Source organism: Falco rusticolus, chromosome 4, assembly GCF_015220075.1.
Source record: "Falco rusticolus isolate bFalRus1 chromosome 4, bFalRus1.pri, whole genome shotgun sequence".
In the NCBI taxonomy this organism is placed as follows: domain Eukaryota; kingdom Metazoa; phylum Chordata; class Aves; order Falconiformes; family Falconidae; genus Falco; species Falco rusticolus.
Window position 1 is genome coordinate 44,096,686 of NC_051190.1, and position 19,819 is coordinate 44,116,504.

General features: G+C 61.1%; 2 protein-coding genes across 2 annotated transcripts; both read right to left on the bottom strand.

Annotated features, from left to right (window-relative positions):
• Positions 1 to 5,516: 5,516 nt before the first annotated feature.
• JUND (JunD proto-oncogene, AP-1 transcription factor subunit) lies at positions 5,517 to 6,850 on the bottom strand. Its single transcript, XM_037386920.1, has one exon. The coding sequence runs from the start codon at positions 6,669 to 6,671 to the stop codon at positions 5,751 to 5,753; it is 921 nt and encodes a 306-aa protein (XP_037242817.1). The 5' UTR covers positions 6,672 to 6,850; the 3' UTR covers positions 5,517 to 5,750.
• A 5,348-nt stretch (positions 6,851 to 12,198) lies between these two features.
• Positions 12,199 to 19,781, bottom strand: LSM4 (LSM4 homolog, U6 small nuclear RNA and mRNA degradation associated). Its single transcript, XM_037383249.1, has 5 exons — positions 19,668 to 19,781; positions 19,450 to 19,491; positions 19,213 to 19,311; positions 16,556 to 16,739; positions 12,199 to 13,684 (listed from the first exon to the last, which is right to left on the bottom strand). The coding sequence occupies exons 1-5, from the start codon at positions 19,668 to 19,670 to the stop codon at positions 13,596 to 13,598; spliced, it is 417 nt and encodes a 138-aa protein (XP_037239146.1). The 5' UTR covers positions 19,671 to 19,781; the 3' UTR covers positions 12,199 to 13,595.
• Positions 19,782 to 19,819: the final 38 nt, after the last annotated feature.

Sequence of the window (19,819 nt, forward strand, 5' to 3'; positions counted from 1 at the left end):
AGTGCAGCGGAGCAGAAGGAAGGCGACGTGCGTGCCTGGCTGCTCGCTCCCTCCCATCCCACCTCGCCGGGGGGGGCTGCGTTGGCCCCCACCACCCCGTGCACCACCGCACCGCACCCTGCACCCACCCTGCCCAGCCGGGGGGCACCCCAGGGGCTCCTGCCCAGGGCCGGGGACCCCAAAAGCCGTCAAGGCCACCCCCAGGACCGGGGTTTTCCCTGGGCAGGGTGTAGACAGGAAAACAGAGACAAGGCAGCGGCTTCTTTATTCAGCAGCATAGGGAGCCCGGGGCGGCTGTGGCGGGGGGCGGGGGGGGGGGTCACCTGGGTGTGTGGTTGGTGGTGGGAGACCCCTCCATCGCTTTGCTCTAAGGAAGAGAGGGAGAACGGAGTGAGTGCCCACAGCCTGGCCCCGCTGCTCCCTCCCAAACCCCGTCCCCCCCCACTCACCATTGGCACCTCGTCCAGGTGGTGGAAGCTGGGGGTGTTGCGCCGGCACAGCCAAACCAGCAGCACTGCTGCTCCCCCCACCAGCGCACAGACAAAGATGCAGATGATGATGACCACACCAGAGCTGGGCATGGTGGGGGGCTGCGCTGTGGGAGCGAGATGGGCACCCCGTTACCCTCCAGCACCACCGAGCCTCGTGCCTGGGCTCCAAGAACCGGTGGTGGCTCTTGGGGCGAGAGGGGACTCAAGAGCAGCTCCAACTCCCCCCTCCATCACCATCCCACCCCTCACAGACCTGGCACCCAGCTCCCATGTCACCTCCACCCGTAGGGGACCAGCCCAGGGCCCTCCCACCCTCCCTGACCGTGGTCCTGCAACGCAGAGGCTGGGGGAAAACAGGGGAGCTCCCACCCACCCCCAAAGGAGGGTGGGGCAGCCCAGGGGGGCTCTGGGCTCTTCAAGGACCTGCCCCACCCTGTGAGCGCAACCCCTGACTGAGGGGATCTAGGGGGGACCCAGGGGCTGCTACCTGCATGGTGCCCCCAAAGCCTGGCTCTCACCCGAGCTGCTGGCCATGGTGCCAATGGTCAGTGTCGTTGAGCTGGATGGATGCCCCATGGCCAGGCAGCTGGGCTCACCTGGGTGGGACGGAGATGGTGCTGTGGTTGTGTTGGATGGAGATGTTGCAGCAGTCGAGCCCGGTGTCCTGGACAGTGCCGTGGTCGTGTTGGATGGAGATGTTGCGGCAGTCGAGCCCGGTGTCCTGGATGGTGCCGTGGTCGTGCTGGATGGAGATGTTGCGGCAGTCGAGCCCGGTGTCCTGGATGGTGCCGTGGTCGTGCTGGATGGAGATGTTGCGGCAGTCGAGCCCGGTGTCCTGGATGGTGCCGTGGTCGTGCTGGATGGAGATGTTGCGGCAGTCGAGCCCGGTGTCCTGGATGGTGCCGTGGTCGTGCTGGATGGAGATGTTGCGGCAGTCGAGCCCGGTGTCCTGGATGGTGCCGTGGTCGTGCTGGATGGAGATGTTGCGGCAGTCGAGCCCGGTGTCCTGGACGGTGCCATGGTCGAGTTGGATGAGGGTGTCAGAGGTACTGTTGATCCCGTTGTCTTGGAGGGAGATGATGTTGTGGCTGGGGTGGATGAAGATGTAGGTGCTGCTGGAGTCAATGTTGCAGCGGTGTCAGCCAAAGGTGTCGTAGGCACCTCTGAGCCCGGTGTCCTGGACGGAGATGCTGCCATGGCTGCAGTGGGAGGTGTTGTAGGTGCTGCTGTGCTCCCTTTGCTGGATGGAGATGCTACCATGCTTGTGTTGAATGGAGGCACACCAGCCACCCCCAAGTCAGAGCCGGACAGAGACACATCAAGTGTCCCCATACTGGTGGCTGTGGCTGAACTGGATGGAGATGGTGACATGGCTGTCCCCAAGCTGCTTGTGGACACCGTGCTGCTGGCATTGAAGCCATGTCCTGCGTCTAAAGTGTGGAGGAGAGAGATGGTGAGCAAGGACACAGGCCCCGGCAGGGGCATGCAGTGCCCTGGGAAGGGCAGTGGCACCTGCTCCAAATCCCAGCCTCGCGGGGCTCATTTTCCAGGTGGTTTCACCATGAACAGAGCATCAGAAAACTGGGATTTAGCCAAATATCGGATCCCAGAAATTCAGGGTCAGGAAGACCCTCCCAAGCCATCACAGCACAGATATAGCACTGCCGGGGACGAGCAGAGCAGCACAGTGGTGGCAGGCACGTGCCACAGCACAGGGACATGTGCCATGGCACAGGGACAGGTGCCAGCCCAGCCCTTGCAGCGCCCACCAGCCACCCTCGGGGCCAGGCCGTGAAGGGGGACTCTGCCATGGCCATGCAGGACATGGCAGTGTGTGCCAGGCAGTGCCGGTGATGCCCTTACCTGCCAAAGTCCTGTTTGCACAAGAGGAGGAGCAGATCCAGCCCAGCCCCACGGGGCACACAGGAGCAAAATGCCCCACAGCAGAGCTGGCACCCAGCGCCAACACCCAGGGGGGTCAGCGTGGCTGGGTCCTGGTGGTCCCCACAGCCACCAGGCCCTCCAGAGCGGGCTGTTCCCGCGCAGCTGCCACCCTATGCCAGTATGGCCGTGAACCCAGGGCCAAGCACCCAGCGCTGGGTGCCAGCTCCCGTGCAGAGATGGGTGAGCCGAGGCACCTCGGGGCACTGGGGGGGGCTTCTGGGGTCCCAAGATAGAAACAGGGGGACCATAGTACAGCACAGCCCACAGCAGGACAGGGTACCGGGGTGCCACTGGAGTGCCAAAGTGGTGCCGGAGCACCCACACTGCCGCGAATACCAGCCAGTTTGGCAGCAGCAGGGCCGCATTCTGTCCCACAGTGCTGCCAGCAGCAGGAGGAGCGGGGTGCTTGCCTCCGGCCTGGTGAGCCCCCAGCGGCCTCCTGGGACCCCCGGGGGCTGTGGGATGCACAGACCCTGAGTGCCCACAGGACCCGCCAGAGATTCCCATGGGGCACGGTCCCACCCAGAAGACTTCCATGCCTGGTCTCCCCATCCCCAGTGCCACCAGAAAGCACGCGGCCCCCCTGGTGCAGCAGGATGCAGAGACCGAGCGCCCACAGGACCCCCCGGAGACCTCCAGGGGGTCACAGCCCCACCCCAAGGACCCCCATATCCAGTCTCACCCTTCCCTGGTGCCACTGGGGAGCCACGGCCCCCCCGGTGCTGGGGAGCGGCACAGACCCTGAGCGCCCACAGGACCCCTGGACAGCATGGACCCACCTCGGGGACCACCGGCGGGCACGGACCTACCCCGGGGACTCCCAGCGGTCACGGACCCACCCCGGGGGACCCCCATGCTCAGTCTCCCCCCTCCCCGGTGCCACCGGGGAGCACACAGCCGCCCCGGTGCTGCGGGACACCCCGACCTCGGGTGCCCCCCGGTGCCCCCCCTGCCGATGCCCCGGTACCTGCCGCGAGCAAGGCAGAGGCGCAGCAGAGCAGCAGGCGGAGCGCGGCCCCGGCCATGCCGCCGCCCCGGGCACGCTCCGCCGCCGCCTTTATCCGCCCCGGGGGAGGCGGGGGCGACCCCGCCCGCAGCGCCCCCTGCCGGCACCGGGCAGCGCCGCAGCCCCGGCCCCCCGGGAGGGTCCCCTCGAGCCGCCACGCCCCCCGCCGCCTCAGCGCCCCCCGCAGCGTGGGAGCACCCCGAGCACGGGGAGGGCAAGGGTCCCGGTGGGGACACGGGGTGGCGCATGTGGGGAACTTGGGGACAAAGGGGGACACTGAGATATGGAGACAAAGGGGTCTGGGGGCATGGGGACACAGATGTGGGGAGAAGGAGGTCTGGGGAGACAGGGACACAGAGATAAATGGGTCTGGGGGTATGGGGACAGAGAGTTGTGGGGACACACATATGGGGACAAAAGGGTCTGGGGACATGCGGACTTGGGGACAAAGGGTTCTGTGGGCATGGGGACACAGGGATCTGGGGATGGGGGGGGACAGAGATGTGAGGAAGAAAGGGGTCTGGGGACATGGCGACACAGGGACAAAGGGATCTAGGGACACGGGGATTCAGGGACACATGGATCTGGGGACATGGGAACCTGGGCACGCAGCGATCTGAGGACACAGGGATGCAGTGACACTGGACCCTGGGAACCCGGGCACACGGGGACACCAGCCCTGGCGCTGGAGGCAGCCGTGGGGCAGGGACAGGACACCCGGTGACAGCAGCACACCCGGGGCGCAGCGCGGCCGCACCGGGACAGGGACACTTCCGCACGGCGGCGCAAGGCGCTTCCTCCCGGCGAACCGCAGCCGGGACGGGGGGAGCCCACGCACCCCCCACGGCAGAACCTCCGTGTGCCAGGCTCCCACCAGCCTCCCCGGGAGCAGGGCGATCCTCGGCGTTGGCACGGCATGCCGCAGCCAAACAGGCCACAGGGCTGCCCTCCTGCCACCGGTGCCACCGTCCCCAAACGCTCCCGGGAAAGAGGGTGCGTCCCTTGGGTGCTGCTCCGTACCCAGCCCCGCAGGTGGGGGCCACGGAAGGGGAGCGATGGTGGTGCCGGGAAGCCATGGCTGGCTGCCCAAGTCTGAGGAGGAGCTGCGGAGGCCCAGCCTCACCGCCGGAGCCCAGCTGGGTGCTCCTGGGTGACCCCAGGGTGCCAGGGCAGGGCCTGGGGGGTGTTAGTGACATACAACCCCCCCCCCAGAGGCACCAGCCAGGGTCAGCAGCCCCACGAGCAGCTGGGCTCGCCTCCCCACCTGCACAGACACACACCCCCCAGCCTCAGGGGAGCCCAGTAAGTACACCGAACCCCTACTAAAGGAGACCCAGTAAGTGCAGAGTCGTCCCCCCCAGCCTCAGAGGAGCCTTGTAAGCCCTAAACATCGCCCCCCCCCCCCCACCACCACCTCCCCGGGGGCTCCAGCAATTCCAGATTCCCTCCCTCTGCCCAAGGGAGCCCCAGTAAGTCCAGATTCCCCTACTGTGTCCCAGTAACCCCTGACCCTCCCACAGCCCAAGGGAGCCCCAATTCCCCTGAATTCCCCCACTCGGTCCCAGCAACCCCTGTGACCCCACCCGACCCCCCTCAGCCCAAGGGAGCCCTGGTGACCCGATTCCAAACCTCCTTCCCCAGGGAGCCCCAGCAACCTCCCCTCAGCCCAAGGGAGCCCCCCGCACCCCAAACCTGCCAAGGAGCCCCAGTAACCCCCCCCCCCCAGCCCAAGACAGCCCCCCCAAACACCTCTTATACCCCCCAGCACCCCAAACCTGCTGGAGGGCCCCGGTAACACCCCCCCAACCTACGGAAGCTCCAGCAACCCCTGAGGCCCCCCCCCTTAGCCCAAGGGAGCTCCAGCAACCCGATCCCAACCCCCCGCAACGTCCCTCAGCCCAAGGGAACCCCCCGAAACACCTGATGATACCCCCCCCCAGCACCCCCGACCCCCCCCGCCCCAACAGGGCCCACACCACTTCCCCCTCCCCCCCCGCCCCAAGATGGCAGCCGGCCGCGCCGCTTCCTGCCCGCGCAGCCCCGCCGCCCCCCCGGCGCAGCAGACAGCGAGGCGGTTCTCCGTGTCGCGGGGTTTTACTGGGGCCTGACTGGAATGTGTCGGGCCGGGGAAAGGCGAAAGGAAACGGGGGGGTGGAGGCCTGGCCTGCGAGTCCCGGCGGGGGCGGCCCGGGCTCCCCCTCAGTCCGTTCGCGCCCCCCTCCCCCCCCGAGGGTCACCGTCCTCCCCTCGGGGCCCCTCAGTCCGGGCCCCTCAGTTCGTGCGGTCCGGGGGTCCCTGGCCCCCCGCCGTCAGTAAGCCGGCACCTGGTGCTGGTGCTGCGGCAGGAGCTGGCAGCCGCTGTTGACGTGGCTGAGGACCTTCTGCTTGAGCTGGGCGACCTGCTCGCGGAGCAGGCTGGCGGTGGAGGCCAGCTCCGTGTTCTGGCTCTTGAGGCTCTTCACCTTCTCCTCCAGGCGGGAGATGCGCTCCAGCTTCCTCTTGCGGCACTTGGAGGCGGCGATGCGGTTCCGCAGCCGCTTTCGTTCCGCCTTGATACGCTCCTGCGTGTCCATGTCGATGGGGGAGAGCGGCGGGCTCTCCCCGAAGCTCGGCACCTCCGGCACGATCTGCGGCTCGTCCTTCAGCGGCGGCGGCGGCGGCGGGAGCCGCGGCGGCGGCGCCGCGAAGGGGCCAGGCTCGGCGGCGTAGCTGACGGCCGGGTAGCTGCTGAGGTTGGCGTACACCGGCGGCTCCGGGGCCAGGCCGGCGGCGGGCAGCTCGCCCGCCCCGCTGCCGCCGCCTCCGCCGCCGCCGCCCGCCGCGCCGCCGCCCAGCTGGCTCTGCTTGTGCAAGTCCTCCAGCGCTTTCACGAAGCCCTCGGCGAACTCCTGCTCCTCGGAGGCGGCCGCTTTGGGGTAGAGGAACTGCCCGCTGGTCGGCGTGGTGGTCACCAGCCCGTTGGACTGGATGATGAGCCGCTCCAGCTCGGGGGACCCCAGCTTGAGCAGCCCCAGCTCGGGCGAGCCAAGCAGCCCCGCCGCCTCACTGCCGGCCGCCCCGGGGGCTTTCAGCGCCGCCGCCACCTGCTCCTGTAGCGCCATCCCGAGCGCGTCCTTCTTCATCATGCTGCCGCCGGGGAAGGGCAGGAGGAGCCCGCTGCTGCCGGAGGACGGGGCGAAGCCGCTGCCGAGGCCGCTCAACACATCATCATGGTAGAAGGGTGTTTCCATCCTCCTCCCCCGCCCGGCTGCGGGGGAACGGGGCCGGGGCGGGGGGGGGAAGGGAGGGAAGGAACAACCGGGGCCGAGCGCCGCGCCGGGGGGGAGGGGAGGGCGGGGAGAGGCGCCGGTGGAACCGGCTGAGGCCCCGCTCCTGCGCGCGCGCACACACACATCTGCCACCGCCGCGACCCCGCGCCGCCTTAAATAGGCGGTGCCGCGGCGGTGACCTCATCGCGCCGAGCCCCCATTGGCTCCGGATGACGTCCTCGCGCGCCTTCGTTTGCATAGGGGCGGGGCCTCCGCCCCGGGGAGACGGCGCCCCGCCCACCCCTGGCCCCGCTGTCGCCGGGGCGACCGGCGAGTAAACGGGACAACAGCGCGAGGGCGCCTGGGCTGACGTCAGCGCGGGGGAGGGGCGGTCACGTGGCCCCGCTCCGCGCGCCCCGACAGGGCTGATGGGCACAAAGGGAGGGGAGGGGTGGGGCGAGCACCGGGCATCGGTACCGGGCACCGGGCAGTCACCGGGCACCTGGCATCGGGCACCGGCACTGGGTGCTTGGCACCGGGCATTGGGCACCGGCACCGGGCAGGCACCGGCACTGGGCATTTGGCACCGGGCAGGCACCGGGCGTTGGGCACTGGCACCGGGCACTGGGCATCAGGCACCGGGAAGGCACCGGGCATCGGGCACCGGCCAGGCACTGGGCATCAGGCACCCGGCATTGGGCACTGGGCATCAGGCACCGGGCAGGCACCGGCACCGGGCAGGCACCAGCACTGGGCGCTTCGCTCTGGGCAGGCACCGGGCATCAGGCACGGGCATTGGACAGGCACCGGGCACCAAGCAGACACCGGGCATCAGGCACTGGGCACCAGCACCAGCCACCAGGCCCTGGGCACCGAACCGGCACCGGGCATCAGGCACCAGCACTGAGCAGGCACGGGGCACTGGGCACCGGCACCGGGCACCAGCAGTAAAAGGGCACAAAAAATGAACAAAGGCACACACCGGGCCGGGCCCCGGTGGCACCCTCCGAGATGGCCACTCCTGACCTGGGCTGGGCCAGCGGTGACACTGGTGGCAGGACTGGATCGTGCCCCCAGCCCTCGCTCCGGTGGCCCAGGGCCACCACGCGCCCCCGGCACCTCCCGGTCCCAGCCTGTCCCCGTATGGCCCCCGGCACCCTCCACAGCCCCGGTGTTTGCCACCGGCGCGTCCCACCGGTACCGGGGACAGTGGTGTTTGCCTGGCGGCCACACGGCAGGTGACCAACCAGCCTTCGCCGGTGGCAGGGGGTCATGCCATCATGGCTCCGGCACCGCGGCGGGTCAGCCGGGCCTGGGCCACCCCCCCTCCCCCGTTCAACCGGTAGTGGGGAAGGAGTTAAGCGGCGGCGGCCCACGTCACGGCCGGCCAAGCCCGCGGGCGGCTGAGGGGGTGGATCGGCGTCACGGCTGACGTCAGGGCCGCGCGCGGGGGGGGGTGGGGGGGAGCAGCGCCATGGCCGACGATAACCCCCCGCGTGGGCAGGATGCGGCCCCCACCGCGCAGGCCCAGGGCTCCCGCCGCTGCTCGCCCGGGACACGCGGTGCATGGCGGGGCCGCCGGGGCCGCAGCGGCGGGGTGCCGCCGAGCTGCCTCTAATTGCAGCCAGATGGTCCCAGGCCTGCGCTAACGAAGGCGGTGTCAGCCCCGCGAGTGGGAGGGGGCGCAGGGGGACCCGTACCGACGGCTGTGCCGGTGCCGCACGGCCCCACGCCCTCTGATCTCCCGGCGTGGGCAAGGGTGGTGACGAGCCGCGGCGTGGCGTGCCCGACTGCAGCCGACTGGCATGGTGTGGGGCACGGCATGGGGACAGTGTGGCACGGCGTGGGGCACAGCACAGGGACAGTGGGGCACAGAGTGGGGCACAGCATGAGGACAGTGAGGCACCGAGTAGGGTACAGCACTGGGACAGTGTGGCATGGTGTGGGGCACAGCATGGGGACAGTGTGGCATGGTGTGGGGCACAGCATGGGGCCAGCACAGCATGGGGCACAGCACAGGGACAGTGGGGCATAGAGTGGGGCACAGCATGAGGACAGTGAGGCACAGAGTAGGGTACAGCACTGGGACAGTGTGGCATGGTGTGGGGCACAGCATGGGGCCAGCACAGCATGGGGCACAGCACAGGGACAGCATGGCACAGCGTGGGGCACGGCACAGGGACAGCGGGGTACAGCGTGGGGCACAGCATGGCATAGAGACAGCACAGTGACAGCATGGCATGGGGCACAGCGCAGCACAGCACCAGGCATGCGGACAGCATAGCACAGGACATGGCACGGCTCGGGCCTGGCTGCAGGGACACCACAAGGGACACAGGTGACAACCAGGACAAGACAGCCCCCAGGGCCACGACACACGCTGCCAGCCTCGGGGAAACCGAGGCACGAGGGAGCTGGGACCAACAGGGCCCTCCCCTCCCCCACAGCCGTGGTTAAATCTCAAATAAACCCACTGGGTTAAACCTCAACTGACCCAGAGCACAACCGAGCCCCACAGCAGGGGTCCCCATGCCGGGGGTCCCCATCCCATGGCCCCGCTGGTGCCCTGGCCCGGGGTGGGTGGCTGAGGTGGCGGTGCCAGCGCCGGTGTCAGGAGGCCGGCGGGAGCTCCCAGGTGAAGCCACCGTTCCCGTTTCCGCTGCAAACCTGTCATTAGGGGTGCGGCGGCAGCCGGACCGGCAGGTTCAGACTTTCCATCCTGACGAAACCCAGCTGGCGAGGGACAGGGACATGGCAGGGGACATGATACACACAGAGGCACCCGGTTAGGGGTGGCAACCCCTGCCCCAGCACCGCATGGGGACCCCCCAGCTGGGGACGTACCAGTGGCCATGGCTGCCTGCGCCCCACGGGCACCCACGGACGTACTGCCACCCACGCCACCATGATGCTTGAACCAGTTGCAGGGAGGAATGAACCGGCCCCACAGCCGTCCTGCGAACGTGGCTGGCTGGTGGCCAGGGACGCGAGCCACCAGCCGCGCCGGGCCCAGCCGCCAGCACCCACTGGTAACCCCCCCACCCCCCTCGGTGTCCTTCCCTAAGGGTCACAGCACGCCCGGGGCTCGGCCTGCTGAGTGTCCCCACGTGCTCCCACCCCATCACCAACCGGTGCTCATCTAGCATGTCCCTCGTCCCCAAACCAAAGATGCCGCAGGATGTCTCGCCGGTGGTAGCCTGATGCCCGCGGCGAGCCGGCAGCTTTATTTTCTTAATGAGTGTTTAATGAGGGTCATGATTCAGCTGCCCCTTCCGCCTTGCAGGAGGGCAGACCCGTGGGGAGCACGAGTGGGGCGGTCCCCATCTGCGGAGCTGGTGGCAGTGCCACCATCACCCTGGCTGGGGGCTGGGGACCGAAGCTGCTGTTCCCAGAGGCAGCGGAGCCCTGCAGGGTCCCGCCAGCACCCACTGAGTCACGCCACGCCTTGCCACCTGCCAGCCAGGCTATATTTACCCCCGGAGCAGGCGGCAAGGATTTTGGCTGTGCCCACGCCGCCTCCAGACCATGGCGAGGCACGACGATGCTCCCCAGAGCATCCTCACACCTCCGAGCGCGGCTGGTCCCCACATGGCTCCTGCTCTCCCCATTTCCCTGGCCCCACTGGGAACATTCCCAGCACGCAACCCGCTCCATTACACTGGTGGTGCCCGATCCCGCTCTGCTGCAGAGCTGAGCCAAGGTGCTGTGCCACCGCCCTGACCGGGGACGCGGGCTGGACCCATAGCAAGATGCTCATGAGCTGCCATGGATGCACCCACGTACCCCGAAAAGGGAAAAAGCAAGGGAGCGTTTGGCACCCCAGGATTTGCGCCGCGGGCACCGGGCACACAGGGGAAACCGCCTCTTAGTCATCGCTGCAGAGAGGGAGAGAGGAACCGAGCTGGGAAAACAAGAAGTGTCTGGTCACCAGTGCCTGCCCCCAAGGGGCTGCGCTCCCCCCGGGCACAGGGGCCTCCAACAATCAAAAACAAGAATTAAAAAAAGAAAAAAAAAAAAAAAAGAAGAAGGAAAGAAAACACTTTAAAAAGGAAAAAGGAGGAGGAGGGTTTGACATGTATTTTTAGTTGCTTAGCGCAGCCCTGAAATATTTTGGCAGCCACTCCCTCCGCGTCGCAGGCGGCTGGTGTGTAACTATTCCTGTGCTGCCTCCCCGGCGAGGCACAGAAGTTATGAGTCACCGCGGGGCGGCCAGTGGCACCAGCGCCTGACATGGCCCCATGGCTGCCAGAGCAGCCACCAGCACGGCCACCACTGAAAAGTCCCGGGAAGGGCGTGGGGAGGGTCTCCACGGTGGCCTTTGCTGGGTGCCCCCCAGCCCTGCCCGTCGTTCTGGCCGGGACACGCTCGCCCTGCCAGGCTGCGCACAGCCACCCACGCCGGCAGCCAGGCCCAGAACTTTTTCCTCCTCTCTGGTTGTTGCTTTTTATCTCGCTCCTCCCTGTTTTGGAGGTGGTGGTGGTTTTTTTTTTTTTCCCCCCCCCTCAGCTGCAGCTCACCTCCCCCCACCCCTCTCTGTGCTGCTATGGGGCAAGGTTGAAGCACACGTTGCTTGATGGTCCCAGACACTCGCTTTTGGGGCAGAAAGGCTCAAAGCCACCGATGAGCATGTACCAACACCCAGGCTTGATCCCACACTTGCACAGAGCCATCTTCCACCCAACCTGCTGCCACATGGGGCCGACTGCCCTCGCGGGGGATTGTGCCACAGCTCAGGACAAAAATGTTCCTGCCAGAGGTGGAAAAAGGAAGGGGGGGGGGGGGGAGGGGAAGACAAGCAGGGAAGGCTGCTAAAGCCTGTGGTTGTCATTAAACAAAAGCAAAACTTAACGAGCTCCCACCTCTGTCCCCAGAGCTCTGCCAGGAGATAAGGCATACTTGGAGGACTCTACCCTGAGCCGAAGCCAAAGCTCCCATTGTTGCGGTGAAGATTTATCTGGCCAGAACAGACCTTCAATCCAGCCAGCACCACAGTTGCTTCCTTTTTCACCCAGGCAGCTGGAACACATGGCGTTTCTGCAGCTGGAGGGACTTGAAAGGGAGGGAGCAGGTTGGGAAGGGAAAGTCTGACACAGGGCTCGGCCTGGGCTTTGCTCAAATGCCACACGGGTGTTTATGCTGAGACCAAGTTTCCAGGAGGGAGGACACATGTGCCCCGTTCCCAACGCCTGGAATTGGCTCCTTGGTGGAAGCTAGCTTGCCTGGGATGGGGACTGAGTGCCGGCACTGCCGGTTAATGCCTCACGAGGAAAGAAGGCCACAGAAAACATGTGGCTACCATTAGGAACCAGAGATGGAGCCTCTCCTTGGGGATTCATCACTTATACCGGGGGTCCAGCACGGGTTTAGGCAGCAGCCAGCTGCAGGAGCGCACGCGGAGTCGGGCAGGGCTCAGCACTGCTGCAGACAGAGAGGAAGGCATTTCGTAGAGGTTGGTGATTTATTCCTACTCACCACTGCACACAAGTTCTATAAACATTAAAAAAATAAGTATATATAAAAGCATGTTCTTTACTCATTTTCAACACAGTGGTGATGGCAGAGTAGGCTTCAATACAGGAATTCAAAATAGGTTGCAAACCAAAACCAAACCAAACTCAAAAAATCCATTCAGAAGAAGTCACAATATCAGCTTGTCCCCTAAAATGAAGCTATTTCATCCTTTCAGGGGGTTGAGGCACAGCCAGAGCCTCTGGCTTCCCCCTGTGCCCCCATGCAGGCACCCCATTCAATTCAGCCAGGATATTTTGCGGGTGCATTTTGCTCCTGGGACCCTGGCACCCCGTGGGATGGAAGACTGGATCAACCCGACCTGGGAATTCACGAGAGCTTTAACTTACAGGGGTGGGGGGACATGCTCGCACACTGGTCTGGGGGACATGCTCACACACTGGTCTGTGTCCCCAGGGAAGGATAATCAGTGACTAGAAAAGGGAATGACAAGTACGTATAGTGAAGTCAGTCGCTAGGTACCAGAAGAAATAAGCTTGAGAAATACTGTCAGGGTTCAGGAGGACTTTGTGTCACAGGCACAAGGGAGAGAATTTTCAAAGCGGGGAGAAAAAAAAAATAAAATCAGCAGCTAGGTTGCTTTTCAGAAAAAAAAAAATTATCCACCCATGAAGACTAAGGGGCACATCGGCCTTCTGCAAGAAAACACAGAAAACCCTTTCCTGTAAAGGAAACCTCTAATCTGAAGTCAAATTAGTAATAGACTAACTGGGAAAACCTTTTATCACAAAGCTCCCTTGGAAAGAACCCTTGAAGGCCAATGCAATGTTCATCCTAAGTTCTCCTTCAAGCCAGAAGACAGGAGACAGAACTAGCTGGCCAGAAAAAGAAGATAAGCAATAGCTTAAAAGTTTGTTGTTTTTTTAAAAAAAAACAAACCCAAACCCTTAAGACTATTCGTGTAAAGATACAACATCCTCAAAGTTCAGTGTTTTTAAACCAAAACACTTGCACCTGTTACAAATGTGACAAGTTTCCCAAGTTTCAAGTGTTAAAAAAAAAAAAATATCCAACCAATCCAGAAAGTGTGTGCCTTCGTTCTTATACCACTGTACAGGATGATCTTTTAAATTAAACCTGGTGACCCTGAAAAATTAAATAGTATTTTCACCCTCAGGAGAAGGCAGAACTTCAGTCCTTACCCATGAATGACTTTTTTTTTTTTTTTTAAGTATTGCCAATGACTTGTTGACTACAAGGAGCAAATAACTCCCCTTTACCAGATTAAATTGCGAGGGGCTTCCAAACGACACGATTCGGGCACTGATCAACTGGCGGAAGAGTAGAAAGGTAATGCTTTTGAACACATGGCAATCCTGAGGTGACAAAACCAAACAGCGGTGCAGCACTGTCCTCGGCCAAGGCGCAGACAACCTCTCATTGCTTTGCCGATTGTCTGCCTGGCTTTTTTTCCTGCTGGCCTCTTCCACTGCCTGGTATTCCTCGGCCACGGCCACCAAACACACCTACGGGGCAGAAAGAAAGAGCGCAGATGTAACAGCATCACTGTAAGCCAGCAATATCTCCCAACCGCTCAGAGCTTCACGGTTACTCACGTTTTACCCGAACATACGCCTATTTTCTAGTCTTACAAGCAGTAACAGAACTTTTCTATTTCTCCCTTGTCAGCTCCAGACCCTGCAATTACGAGGTGCATAAACTTATTCCCCCACACCAGCCCAGCAATACCTCCCTGGTGTGTTAACGTGAGAGCTGTGCCATCATCCTAAACTGACGTTAACTTCTTCTCTCCTATGAAGACAGGCTGAGCTGGGGTGGTTCAGCCTGGAGAAGAAAAGGTTGTGGAGACCTTATAGCAACCTCCGAGTACTGGAAGGGGGCTCGTAAGAAAGATGGAGTCAGACTTTTTAGCAGGGCCTGTAGCAATAGCACAAGGGGTAATGGGTTTAAATTAAAACAGGGGAGATGTAGATGAGTTATTAGTAAGAAATTCTTCACTGTGAGGGTGGTGAGGCTGTGGCACAGGGTGCCCAGAACAGCTGTGGTTGCCCCATTCCTGGAAGTGTCCAAGGCCAGGTTGGATGGGGCTTGGAACAACCTGGGCGAGTGGAAGGTGTCCCTGCCCGTGGCAGGGGGTTGGACTGGGTGGTCTTTGAGGTCCCTTCTAACCCAACCCACTCCATGATTTGAGAATTCTCCTGAAAAATGGAACCAAAGAAGCAATACCACATGTTAAATCCAGTGGGATGAGTAGGTGATACTGCAATCCCTGAAACCCATAAGGGCAAACCAAAAGCAATGAAGAGGACAAATCTGTTTGAAGAGCGCTCAGCTACGAGCCGCAACGGAGTGCTCCAGCGCTGCGGAGAGGGCGCTGGGTACAGCACGCCACCAGGGAGGCAGCAGGAAGCAGGAGGCTGCATTGAGACCCGCTGCAGACATACGAGCATCCTTGTACCCAAAAGCTGTGGCTGTCTTTGTCATGGGAGCTGCTGAGCCCACCCCCACTCTCCCCTCCCTGCTCAGATTCATCCCAAACCGAAAGCAATTCTTGGCAGTTGTTTTTATCTTGGCATGCAAGCGATAAAGGGACTCTGGATCTACCCTGCCAACCAACCTCCACACAAATGGCAGAACCCAAAGGAGACCCAGTCCGGGCACCAGGCAGAAAAGCTTCTCTGGAGCCCTCTGCTCTGGTTGCCTCATTGAGGCGATGTGCCTAAACCAGAGGCAAAACAAAAATAATTGCTCCTAACCCTGCAGTGCTCGGGATGCTCGCAGGGCTCCAGCTGCTCCCAGCAAAGCCGAGCAAAGACTGCCATACTTCTGCACTTGGCAAGCCGAGAAGTAAAAGACGAAGGATTACCAGTGTCAGAAACAATAATCCTTTCAACTGTGTGCACAATTATAGCTTTACTTCTGCCTGCTGGCCTCCCAACAAAATTGTCCTGCCTTTCCAACCCCCCCCCCTCCCTTCATGTCTCAGTAATGAGAGCCAAACCTTTTAGCTAATTAGCAAATGCTGAAGCTTCCCTTTAAAATATTCCATCAGCGAATTTAAGCTGCACATCAAAACAGCAGGGAACTCCACCTCAAACAGAGCTCAGCTCTGCTCTCCACAAGGTGGGTATTTCCACAGCAGAGAAAATATTTCAGCTAAAATGTTTGTCCAAATAACCATATCCAAAAAGCTGTTATGTCAAGTGCTTTGGACACTGAAAAGGGAAGGAGGAAAAATAAAGGCGCCTTCAGATTTGTAAAGGTCACTACTGCATGCTCGGAGCTTCCAGGAGGTAGCACAGGCAGCACAAATCGCAGGGTTTTTTCCTCCAGAAGTCCCTGAGAGTTGGAGACGCCATGCGTCCCAGTATGGTGAGATGGCCCCAGGTACATCCCAGCTGTCCTACCAGGATTCCTCACATAATCAAAGCTCAGGGAGCTCCTTAAGGGTGCTCCACAGAGATTTTGCTCATCCAGTGTCTCGGTCCCCAGGACTCCTTTTAAAACCTAAGATTTCCTGGGCCAAACCCGAGTCCGCTGTAGCAAGGAAGCGCACTTGGGATTTTAAGCTCCTACTGCAGGCTAAGCCTGCGCCGACAGCAACCCTGGGGCTGAGCAAGGTGACCACGAAGTGAATCGCAAAGATGTGGCAGGAGGGGCGAGCACGAAAGGAGAGCGACGGCTCTTGGGCTTCCAGCAGCACAGTTTGGGGAGAAAAGAGCAACATACCCCCCAGCTGAAGCACCCTGAGATCACCTAACCCCATGAAGTGGGACAGGGAAGGAAGCATTGTTTTGGTGACCTGTTTCTTCGTAAGTGGCAACCTCCCCTTTTACCAGAAACATGAATTATTTGTGTTGAGCAGGAGGAATACAAACACTCAGATGTTTAAAAAAAAATAAAATCAACAAGTCAGGACATCAAAAGCCTCATTATAATGCCAGAAAAGATGATGTTTTCCTATCACTGCCATGGTCAGAGCCCAGTCTATTTTCAAATAGAATAGCCATTTGTTTTTCCCTTCCTGATGCGCTAAGCTAACAGACACCAGTTTTGTAGGGCCAGGCTCCCAAACTAGCCAGGAGGGGTAGAAACAGCCAAGTTCAGACTCTCTTAAGCTCCTGCCCAACCCCAATAATGAGGGAGGCACATCCCTGGCACAAATCCTTTCTATTCTTTGGCAGAGGCTGCCTTGCAAACGAGGCAAGACACTTGCTCGACTAGATCTTGCGCAGGAGCGGCTCCAGCTTCTCCCAGACACATGGTCCTGGGTTTAAAGCCAAGAAGTGAGAGCCATTCCTTGCACAAGAGGGGCAATTTAAAGCCAGGGATCCCCTTCACCCCTCTCCGAGCTGAAAAACAAACAGGATCATTACCTCGTCCAGCACCTCCAACACCACGGCCCTTCTGTTGCTTCTGCTGTTGCATCCCACCACGGCCTCTGCCCTTGGACACCACCTCTTCTTTCACCATGTCAATTATTTCATCAGGGATACGCAGGTATTTAATCGTGCTGCCACGAATGTAGCACTCTGGCATCCTCCAGAACTTGTCTCCATCCTGTTGGGGAGCAACGTGTTAGGCTATGAACAAAACCCCGGTGCTTTTGTATCACTTTTGGGACATTTGAGTATTTCTGCCACTTCTGAAGCATGTGACAGCTCCACCAATCTTTTCTGAAAGCATTATCTGTAGCTAGTTGCAAAAAAAAAAAAAAAAAAAAAAAAAAAAAAAAAAAGGGTGTTGTGGGTTTTTTTTCCATCCAAAACATGTAGCCCTACTACCTGGGTGGGGAGGGCACTGAGCCACGAGCAACTGTGGTTTCAAGTTTTTCCACAACTGCCTCTAACACTCACAGAAAATGAAAGAAGAAGAGGCTGAGGAAACAAGCCCCCTTCCCTTCTTGTGTAAGAAGGGAATCGAAAGCGGGGCTAGAGAGGCAAGCGTGGTAAGTTAAAACGGCTACGAACGAAAATGCAGCTGCAGCAAAGGCGTGAGCATGGCCGGGTTTCTTCTCCAGCAGCCTCAGCTGGGAGTCACCTCACTCCTTCCCTCCTCTGGGGTGTGGATGGAGCAGCAAGGCAGGTCTGGAGCCAGCTGGCTGCAGGGTGTGTGCCACCAGAGCACAGTAAATGCAGCTGTGGAAAATAAGCTTAAAAATTATATGTATATATGTAAAAAAAAGAAGTCTTCAGGTGCCCAGTTACAGAGCAGCTGCCTCTGTGTGTTGTTTAACGCAGTTTTGGGGCTTTCCTAGGACACCACCTATGAGGGCTTCAGCTCCTGCGTCCCGAGTGCAGCTGTGGGAATACGAATCGAGTCTGAAGCTGAACAACAACTCAGCTGCCCATGATGTAACTGGGAGGAGGGATGGGGACCCGCCTTGTCCCGCTCCGCCACTGCAGCCCCGGCTCAGCAGCGGCTCTGTCAGGGTTTGGCTGCAGATGGGATCGCTTGAGCCCAGCGATTCTCAAGAGGCAGCATGTGGACGAGGCATCTGTCATGTCCCAGGAGAGTGGGTTAAACAAGAACACTTCGTTCCTCCTCTCCTGGGATAAAACAGTCGGTTCCCCCCCTCCACCCAGGAGTTATTTGGGGCACCTCTGCCTGTACCGACAAGTCCTTCGCGCACAAGACAAGACAGAGCGAACCAGCCCTCTTCCAAGAGACACCCAGCAAACCCCACCCTGCCTTGGATCTGCCTGGCTGCTCCTTGGCTCGGGATGCAGGAAGGGATGGAGCCAGGCTCCCTGCTTCCTCGTTCCGGCCTCCCCAGAGTAAACAACCGCCTCCCGGGCCGGGACCGCCCGTCCGCCGCCGCCCCGTGCCATCTAGCGGCCAGTCCCACCAGTGCCACCAGTACAGCCCTGGCAGCGGCTCCAGCTCGGCTTTCACCCAGGCTCCGGAGGCATTTTAAGGTGGGTGGATGCAGAGCTGATGAGTCCGGCCGCTTTGCTGGGTGACTGGATCCCTCTAGATCGCTCAGAGGGAATAAAACCTGAGCCACTGCTCTTCCACAGCAGAGCACTGTGCATAGGAAGCGACATCCCAAGGAGGAGGAGATCACCACCTGTTACCGGCACAGATAAGGCTTTGCTGCCTGTCACCTCCTTTTAGGCCCTCTCCTGCTAAATTCAACAGCGGTTCTTTCCTGTCTGTCCCACCACAACTCAATGTGCGCCCACAAATATCTAACCCTGCTGCTCTGCCCCAGAGGTCCCTCTCAAACCTCGCTCCAAATGTTTACTCTGTCATATTGACATGCAAATGTGCCTCCATGCCCCAACAATTTCGCCCAAAACTTTCCTGTTGTGGAGACAACAGGTATGGGGGGGTTGCAGAGAGATTTTCAGAAGAACGAGGATCTCTCCCAGGGAGCTCTGATGCTCTGGGGCAGGGAAAGAGCAGCGACAGCCAACATCCATCCAGCTGCTGCTTCCCACAGCATATGCTGGTAGGGACAAGACCAGACATTTCTGACTGAGGTCAAAGCCCAAAACACAGATCACAATCTTCTGGAGCAACTTTGGCCAAGGGCAAAAGTACCAGACGGTGCAGAGCCTCGGCGCAGGCAAACAGGCTCCTCCGTTTTGATGTGGAGAGTTAAGAGTGTGAGAGACAAGCACGTTAATAAAAGTCAGCGCAGTGTTTGAAGCAGACCTCACTTCTCAGACAGCGTCTGACAGATGAAGGCTCCATTTGGGAAACCCAGCTCAGCATCACAGTACAGGCTGTGGCACCCTCTCCTGTGGCCCCCATCCCCGCACTGAGAATGCTTTTGCAAGGGGGATGCATGTAGAAAGCCACTCCAACTGAGTGGGTGCATAAGTGCATTCCTTCGTTACGGATATTATAAATAACTATATTATATTTGCATTTCAGGCAGAAATCATGCTTCCACAGAGGCGAGGACCTCTGAGCTATAGCAGAGCTGCCGTGGCTGCACAGCCGGGCACCCTTGGGGACACTGTGCGAGGGCTCACAGAGGGTGGGTGACCCCCTGCCCGGGGCAGAGGGGGGAGCCCAGCCTTACCCGGGACGTGCAGATGACCTCCCGCAGGTTGATGTTCATCCAGTTATCACAGCTCACCAGGTGCCCGTTGTACGTCTCTCCGTTCTTCAACTCCACCAGCTGCAAGAGACAGGAGTGACGGGGTGCTGGTCTAGCCCCGGTACAGGGACCTGCGCCGGTGTCACCCGCACGGCACTGGTGAGCCTGAGGCCGGGGCAGGCTGCAGGCCCGGGGCTGGGCCGTACTGCCGGTACTCACCATAGGGTGGTTCTGCGCCGTCTTCAACAGGGACAGGGGCAGCTGCGAGAGGGGAAAAGAGCAGAGAGGCCTCAGGCACCACCGGGAACCGGAAAACTGACCGCTACACCGGGCACGCTGCCCGCGGCGGCGGGCAGCGCTGAGCCCAGCCCCCCTCCCCGCGGCTCCTGCCCCCCCCCCCCCCAAGCTCCCGGCCCAGCCCAGCCACCGCCACTCACCATCGTGCCTCAGTCGCGGAGCCGCCACCGCGCCGGGCGCTACCGCTCAAACCGCCCCCGGCCCCGCGCGGGGCCAATCAGAGCGCGCCGCGGCCCGGCGGAGCCAATCAGAGCGCGGAACACGGCATCGGCCGTAAAGCAACGCCGCGCCT

Coding starts and splice junctions, on each gene's coding strand:
- JUND (XM_037386920.1), bottom strand. CDS start 6,671: ATGGAAACACCCTTCTACCATGATGATGTGTTGAGCGGCCTCGGCAGC.
- LSM4 (XM_037383249.1), bottom strand. Junction 19,312..19,449: donor CGGCGCAGAACCACCCTATG/GTGAGTACCGGC, acceptor TGTCTCTTGCAG/CTGGTGGAGTTGAAGAACGG. Junction 16,740..19,212: donor AGGTCATCTGCACGTCCCGG/GTAAGGCTGGGC, acceptor GCTCCCCAACAG/GATGGAGACAAGTTCTGGAG.